Source organism: Python bivittatus, unplaced genomic scaffold, assembly GCF_059951505.1.
Source record: "Python bivittatus isolate LINGU-HERP-01145 unplaced genomic scaffold, Pbiv_v1 ctg000070_np1212, whole genome shotgun sequence".
Taxonomy (NCBI): domain Eukaryota; kingdom Metazoa; phylum Chordata; class Lepidosauria; order Squamata; family Pythonidae; genus Python; species Python bivittatus.
In genome coordinates, this window is record NW_028277034.1 from 55059502 (window position 1) to 55068165 (window position 8664).

At 45.4% G+C, this 8664-nt stretch overlaps 1 protein-coding gene across 3 annotated transcripts in view; it reads left to right on the forward strand.

The window, feature by feature from the left end:
* The window catches only part of PTPRA (protein tyrosine phosphatase receptor type A), a 142715-nt gene extending 135115 nt beyond the window's left edge, over positions 1-7600 (forward strand). For 2 of the 3 annotated variants that reach the window (XM_088133200.1, XM_088133199.1), the window contains 3 exons: positions 995-1146; positions 1928-2063; positions 3575-7599. In XM_088133200.1, the coding sequence (XP_087989326.1) occupies positions 995-1146; positions 1928-2063; positions 3575-3649 (363 nt within the window). In that variant the 3' untranslated portion in view covers positions 3650-7599. Of the gene's footprint in view, positions 1-994; positions 1147-1927; positions 2064-3574 lie in introns of all 3 variants that reach the window. The other variant, XM_088133201.1, reaches the window with a different exon arrangement.
* Positions 7601-8664: the final 1064 nt, after the last annotated feature.

Genomic DNA, 8664 nt, shown 5'->3' on the forward strand with positions numbered 1-8664 from the left:
TCTAATGCCTTCTTCCTTTCCCTGGGCTGAATCCATGTTTTGCTAATTGCCACATTCCTTTTCCAAGGCCATTTCCATGGTTTTCTACACAACCCCAGACAGAATAGGAGAGAACCATGATAGCAGTCCAGCCACAGCTGTAAACACGGGGTGAACTGCTTCTAGACAAGGAGGGAGAGAAGGCATGAAGGGGCTTGACAGGGGCCTTCCCCTCTATACTGCTTTGACAGCAATCCAGCAATAGGATATGCTCCACAGCATATAGGGCTGAACTGCAAGAACATGCTGTGGGTCCTGCTCCATCAGGGAGTGATCCAGCCTGGGTACACCCACTGTGGGTGCCAAAGCTGAATCCCTGCAGGATCATATGCTGGGCCATCCCCCCAGTTCTGTCCCAACAAGTCTAGGAACAGGTGCACACATCAAATGTAGCTTGGATTTGGATGCCTGCAAGACCAAGTCAGACCTCTGCCAGACCACACTCCTGCCCTGCCCAGACAAGCACCTGTCCAGGCAAAATGGAATAAGTTTGGCAGCATCTTTCCTGCGTATTCAAGCCCTAGGGGATCACTTGCCACAACTTGAATACCTCTGCTGTATGGGTAGTCCTTGACTTACGACCATTCATTCAGCAACTGTTCGAAGTTACGACAGCGCTGAATGAACAGTGGTTATAACCGATCCTCAGAGTTCCAATTGTCCCAGCACCCTGTGGTCACATGATTGCAATCTGGACTCTTGGCAAATGGCTCACACTTGCGACCAGTTGCAGTGCCCCATGATCACGTGATCGCCATTTGTGACCTTCCCTGCTGACCTCCCCAGAAAGCCAGTGGGAAAGCCAGCAGGGAAGGTTGCAAGCTGCAGGGGTAAGACTCCCCCACCCACAACCCACCCCCCGAGCCTCACCGTGCCTTCCTCACACCCCCACGCACACCCTGCCCTGGATTGAGGATCAAGCTTTCTTCAACGTTTCTTCACTTTTCCCGGGCAGGAAAACAAAAGCCGGCAAATCCGACAGTTCCACTTCCATGGTTGGCCAGAGGTTGGAATCCCCACGGATGGGAAAGGCATGATCAATATCATTGCAGCAGTACAGAAGCAGCAACAGCAGTCTGGGAATCACCCCATCACTGTGCATTGCAGGTAACCAGATGGGTTATGAGTGCACCCCGTTCTCAGTGATTGGCTCACAGCCCCGAGGTTTTCGAGCATAGACTGATTCAGTTGATCCAAGAAACCTTTCCTTCCAATTACATCCCCCACCATGCCTGGGGAGTGCCAGAATGTGGGTGACCCACATGTCCGTTTCCAGATCTAGAAGATAGCCACCGAGGCAAGAGAGGTTGTGCTTAGACATACTCAAGCAATGCACGCACCCCCCAAGATTCTAGTTAAATAAAAACTCTACTTTGCTTATTGATTGATTCCATCTATTTTATAACTTGAATCCTGAAGCCAAATCGTTGATACCCTTTCATTAACAATAACCATTTAAAAGCATAAAAACACAGCTGTAAAGTAAGATAAGCAAAAGCCAGCAGTAGTGAAAGCATGAAAAATGTTAAAGGATCGGAGGATAGAGAGGCCTTCCCACAAAACATCAGTATGAACACTGGAAAAAAAACCTCTCTGGAACTTAGAGAAAGCTGCTTTTCCTCTAGCCCTGCCCCGTGTGGTGGGAGCAAGATTTCTTCAAGATCTCCATGCCTGTGCAGTCCTGGCGGTAGATGGTGACTTCAGAATACCGTTTGACCCAACCCTTTGTCCTTCAGCAGAACCTAATTTTCTCTAGCATCCCTTTGAAGCTCGGGAAACCTTCATGTTCCTCCCACTGCTACTGAGTGGAACTTCCTAGCTCTTGTTATCTGTAAGTTGGGTCTCTAGAAACACAAGTGCACCATTCATCTCATTGTCTTTTTCATAGTGCTGGAGCTGGACGAACAGGGACTTTTTGCGCGTTGGGCACTGTCCTGGAAAGGGTCAAGGCTGAAGGAATTCTGGATGTCTTTCAGACAGTGAAGAGTTTGAGGTTACAGAGGCCACACATGGTGCAAACACTGGTAAGCATCAACTTCTATAGGGAAATGATGGTGAAGCTTCATAATGGAGCAAAGAGTTCTCATCTGCATCTGCTAACTGGTCCTCCATGAGCTGGTATTTCTTCTTCATGCATTTCTTTCTTTGAGATATGCCTCTTTGAAGAAATGGATGACTGAAACACAAATATGGGAAAATGCTTTGTGTGAGTTACATCACTAATTTGCCTAGTTCTGTTCTAATATGGGTAGCAGCAGGCCCTCATCTGTGATCTTAGAATAAGAATATTTGTCCCCACCTTGCCACCTCAGTCCATTTCAAGATGAACCCCTTTCTGGCCACCTCCTTGCCTACCCCAAATAACTTTTCTCAGCTACATGCTTATGTTCAGCAGCTGTTTCTGGTTGTGGAGATCCAAGGAGCCATGAGATGACCCAAATCATCAGCCTTTCATACACCAAGGGCAGGATCTGGCCCACTCACCATCCAGATGCTGGTTGACTTCCAAAAGGCTGCTAGGGGCCCTTGTATTCCTGAGAAGCTTATCAGTTTTGTCAGATGTAATCCAGTGACAGAGCCCATACCTTTTTCAGTTTTCCATATTTATGCAAGCTAATAATGTTGTTCCCTGGTTGGCTTATAAAATACAATTTAATAATGATTTCCAGCATGAATGCTTTTAGTAAAGAGAAAAGCAGATGACTAACAACATTTGCAGTGATTCACAACACTAAAATACAGAATTAATTTGGAAGACCGAAAGCAGCTTTTCATGGATAGACTTCATATAATCGATACACATCGATCAAGATCACAGAATATACCCAAGATCTACCTGGTTTATTTCCTACAGTGGCCAGCCAGGTATGTTCTTTGAAGGCCATGAGTAGGATCTGAACTCTGGAGCTCTCCCCCACTCGTACCACCTTCCTGATTTCACCCATTTTGCTTCCATTGGTGTGGGACCTGAAACAAGACCTCTGCAGAACATCTCAAGCTCTTAGAGATACTTGGGCATGCACTCCCGAGCTACGCTACCCTGGGCATATGGTGTGATACAGTCTCAGTGCCAACTCCCAGTCCCCAAACTTCCAGACCTGTCTTAGATCATGCCTCGGGTTGGGCATTTAACACACTTGAAAAATCCCAGCTACAGTCCTTGGGGACTGCAACTAAGGCAGGAAAGAAATCCTGCCCCAGATCAAAAGAGCTGCTGCCAGTTAGTGCCACAGTCCGAGGTAAGGGAACTGACTCGGTATAAAACAGCTGTGGGTGTTTCAGGATGTCCAGCAGGAGGGCTAAAATGGTGAGATATAAATGTTTCCATAAATAATTGCATAAATAGTTTTGATGGCTGTCCCTGGCAGGATGCTGTAAGGCACTGGCTCCATGCATGAACTTCAACTCCCAGAATTCCCTAGCCAGCATGGCCTTTGTTAAGAATTCTGGGAATTGCCAGGGTTGATCAAAGATGTTTGGGGAACAGTGGCTTGCTCTGTTACTCACAGCCTTTTCTTTTCTGCCTGATCCCTAGGAACAGTACGAATTCTGCTACAAGGTGGTTCAGGAATATATTGACGCCTTTTCAGATTATGCCAACTTCAAGTGAACCTGAACGTGACAGAAGAAAAGAGTTGCCTTCTTTAATACTTTGTAATATTCTGTTTGTTAATATCCCTGTCCCCAAATGTGTATATATCTTAACTGTTCTAGAGGGTTGGTACCATAAGATTGCTATTAGCTTGAGATTTTATATGTAGCAAAAGTGTTAGAAAGAGATTGTAGGCACTTTTTTTCCAATGTTTTATTGGGGAATTAAATAGTGTGATATTTGGATTAATATTGTGAAAACTCTCTCCTGGAGAGTTGATGCAGGCTGTTTTTGTTTTGTAAATCTTTTTTTTTTTCCCTTGAGGGAGTAAAGCTTTTTAAAAACCAAATGAGATTCTTCCTATCAGCTGTTTCTTTTCAGAGGAAAAAGGGTGGCACAGAAATACCATTTTTTTAAAAGCTTTTCCTTCTGTCCCCATTCCCTTGGAAGGCAATTTCATTCTTTTCAAGGGCTTTTTGAAAGAATATTTAGCAGAGATTTCTGTGGAAGAGGAAGAAGGTTGTCCCTTTTGCATTTCTTCTCAAAGCTCTTGAGGATAGGCGGTTCCCCTCCGCTTACGGGACCTTCCCTGCACCTTGAATTCAAACTGGATGCTCCCGACTGATGTTCTAAACAGCTGTCTTTGGAAAATGGGGGATCCCACCTGGAATGGAGAAGGTGCTCCATTGGTTGATCATCTGCAAAGGTGCTTCTGAATATTTGGGGTATGGCAGACCTGGACTTCGTAACAGTCTTTCTTTCTCCTGACTAGCAAGTTCTCCAGCCGCACCCCTGGATGCTGACATGCTTCAGTCTGACCTGTTTCCCCTTTGTATCTTCTTGCATTTTTCACTGGCATCACTGCCTATAATGGAATTGCCTATATTGCAGCTTCGGTTTGTGGGGCTCGTTTCACTTTTTGGCAACTTGGAAGTGGAACTGTGTGTGATGCGTAATGCACCCCTGCCATCTCCACCCTTCCTGTGGTTTTAGGCAGATGTGCCGGTGGTTGACCGCCATCTTCTCAGCCATTCCCTGCCTTTGCAACGCGGGCTGATAAAGCAGAGCAGAAACACACCCAAAATTATGACTCCCTAAACATCATGGAAAGAGTTGGGTTTTACCCCCCCCCCCAATATTTGGGCTCACATCCTCCCTCTCGCTACTTTGCACAAGTGAGTCATGCTGTAAACCTGGATTTTTTTCGCTAAGGTAAAATGAAAAATGTACAGGGTCCTGTTGGATCAGAACGTGTTCCCATTTTTGGAAAAATGAAGAAGGGACATGGAAGGAGAACCCAGGGGTCTCTTTGTGAAACAGACTTTCCTTTCCAACCCCTGTCATCTTAATACTCCCAATTTGTTTCTTTAGGAGAACAGCTTTCTGTGTTTACAAGGGTACACTCGTTTTTTTTAAAAGTTCACCGAAAATAACAAAAAAAAGCTTCATTTAAAAATTGCATACATACAAATACATACATAAAACAGCTAACCAAATACTGTAGCGTAACACTGAAATTTGCCAAGAGAGGTGAGATGAAGGGAAGCCCTCAAAATGTATCTTATCACCAAAAATCCCCCCACACACACAAAAAAAATCCAAAAATGTGATCAGATGGTTTGAAAATGCCCTTCGGCACTCCTTTATCCGAAATAAATACCCTCCTTTGAACACTGGCAGAGCCACATATGTCAGCCCCCACTTTCCAGGTCAAGTGTGGAATTTCCTCCTCTTCTCCATGGATGAGAAATGCTTTCTCTCTTTTAGGGGATAGAGATGTGCTAAGAAAGTCCTTGCCTCGGGGTCTCTGGGTATAAAGAGAGGGAGGTGATCCCTTGTCTTTCTCATTGGCCTACATTAGGGTTGCTTCTACTGTGGACCTAAATGGCTGGCAAGGATCTTCTGAGGCTGAAGAAATATGCAGTCAGCCTTGGGTCTACTCATGAACTATGCACAGAGGATGAGTTATGTCTGTCATCTACTGAGAGATGTGACTGGACCAGAGAGCAAAACGCCAGGATCACAGCACTGCATGATAACAAAGTAGGAAGCATTGGCCTCAGCCTTACGTGGAGACCTAGGTATCTTCATTTGTGGACTATAATGTGATTTGTTCCTTCATGTGAGTGGTGGTGCAGGAAGTACATTCCCTAGTACATGTTGGTTGTGATTCTTCCCACTCACCCCAACCTAGAGTTAGATGCTTTTCCTTTTCCTTCTTTTTCCTTTTCCCCTCTGTTAGAAGCATACATCAATTACAGCTCCTACTAGGATTTGTCCAAGAGCAGCAGTGAAGTGCCTGCCAAAAGAGCCTGTTTCTCCCCATTCATTCATTCATTCATTCATTCATTCATTCTTCCTTCATTTTCTTTTTCATGCATTCCATTCCTTGTCTTCATGTACAAGCATCCATTCAGAATTGAGCAGTCCCTGTTTCTGCATTCCTCCATCTGCCGTTTCATCCTTCACTTTCAAGCACAGCACGTAGATGATGAAAAGAGGGTTGGGTTTGTACCAGCTTCCCCATATTTCCTCTGGTTCTCTCCCTTCATTGCACCCCCCTTCAAAACAAAAATGCATCCAAAGGCTTTTTTTATTGTCTGAATTTTGCTCTCCCCTGGCAACAGCTGCATCTCAATACTTTTTAAGAGGCCTCCGTGCACGGCATGCCGTTTGCATTCGGCAAGGTGGACAGTCAAAATAGGCGTGCCACATCTGTGCTGCAACAAGAGGCCAGCAGAGGCGCCAAGAATGAGTTGGCTTGAATCTCTGGACAGCCCTCGGGTGGCGATTTGTATTTCTCCAGTCCAGCTAGCTTATGCCTGGGGAAAATGCCAGCAGCCTTGATCAGCATCAAGATGGAAGATTTTTGCTTCTGCTTCCCCCTTTCCCCATCCCCAGTCTTTTTATGGCAGGAAATATGAGGGTCAGATCAGCCAAGGGAAGGATGGTGAGAGACAGCTAGCGCTCAGACTCCCCGCCCCCCACCCCCCGCAAGGGCTATACATGGCTACGAGTCACCCCTATGGGATACAGATCTTTCTTCCATGTGGTTCTTCCAGCAGAGCATTCATGATGCAGGCAGGGTGCCTTTCAAGCAGAGAAGCATCAGTCCTTAGGTGCTACGATGGCTGATGGGGAAACCCTTCTACTCATCAGCCTTCCTTGGCCTTGTGCCTTCCAGTTGTGGTGCATCTCAACTGTCAGATTTGCTAGCCGGCGTGAAGTCCAATGCATTGGGAAGACTCCAGCTGGGGAAGGTTGCTTTGCATCTGAGATACGGAAGAATCCCTGCATGAGATGATGTCTGGGACATCCTAGAGTCTCTCCTTGCTATTTGCTAGCAAAAGCACCTTGTATGAACCATCTGGGAAGTTAATGCCAGCCCAGAGAACCAGGGCTGATCTTAATGGACCACAGAACTGGCTTAGTATAAAACCAATTCTCATGGTCCATCATACTCCAAGAAAGGTATGGGACATGGATGAAGAAATCTTGGTTCAGGGAGTCCCCCCTCTGTGCTGGTACATCTCAACTTGCAGAGCCTTACACTCTTGCTGAAACCCAGAGCAAATTGTTGTTGGAATCCTTGATACCCTATATAAGCATCTCTCCATAATAAAGCTACATTTATAAACAGATTGTGGTGTCAGTATGCTCATAAATAGCAACTGTTGTCTCTCTCACTTTTGTACTCTGATTTGGCTTGCAGTTAGAGGGGGCATCATAGCTGCCTTAACCAGAGGGGTCAAGCTTTGTGCCAAAACTGAGTCTCTTGTCCCCTGCAGATCCGCCCCACGAATACGCCAAGGCAGACCAAGCAAACTACGTCTCCCTTCTGTTTATCTCTGTAATTGTAATTCCGTTCTGCCTCATTCCAAATGTCTTAATAACTTGTATTTATTTTTGTTGACCAAGTAAATGCTTTTCTTTTTATTTTTTAACTGGCCTGGTTCTTTCTTCTACCACAATACAGCTGAGATCATGTTAGATGGAGGAGTCAAACATGCGTGTGGGGGGAGGGAAGAAACTGTAGATAACACTTGGATGCTCTTAGTGCCACCTTGTCATGTCCATCTTCCAATCAGTGCATTTAATTAATAGATGGATATTAATTTGGAAGCCCTTGAGATGATCCATTACCAGTGTGTGGTTTCCACCTAGGAGTAGTTTGGTTATTGCCAGTCAGTTGGTAAAGGAGCTTTTGCACTGCTTCCTGGACAGAGACATGGCCAAACCATCCATCTTAACAAGCACGTGTTGATATCTTTGAAGACACACAGATGAGGTCCGAGGTAAGTTTTATGTTGGCTTTTGGGGCCTATTAAACCCAGTTGGTGTCTACTAGCCTCAGAGCGAGGGCACAATTCGTGAGAGTGAAGAAGAGGAAGGAATCTATGACCAAACCCTTGCAAGTTCTCTTCAAAGCCAGTGGATTAACCACCCACACAAGGTTTGGTGTCCTAGTAGATACTTCTACTCCAACCATGTTAAACTCAGACTAAAGTTGTGTTTGTGTTGGGAGGTATTTTTTCAAGATGAGGATGCAGAGCCCCTGTGCTTTGCCTATCCTAACTGTCCTAAATTTGAGTCAGCTTTATATGTGAGCTTAGTTGTCTTCAAATATAGAGAACTGGAAGCTACATCACTGGGATCCTCTTTGTAATATGTTCTGGGATTGTTTTTGTCCTCACCTAATACATGGTCTAATCTTGCCACCATGAACTTGACAAGCATAGTCTTGCCAAGGAGAACTACTGGCATGAGGAGAAGCAGGGAAGCCCTCATAACTTCTCACTTTAGACCGATTGGGGTACTGGGGGTATTCAGATTGAGAGCTGTGAGACAGAGAGAACCCATTGAGTTTGTACCTAAGAAAGAATGATGGAAAACGAAACATTCGGGACTCTGCAGGTTGGCCGAAGTCATTCATTGCTTTGAAACAAACGGCTGGTTCAGGTCATGCAACATGGCCTTCAACTCAAAACCTCTTTTGCAACATGGCTGCTTACAGAGGTCTTCCTTGGGGAAAA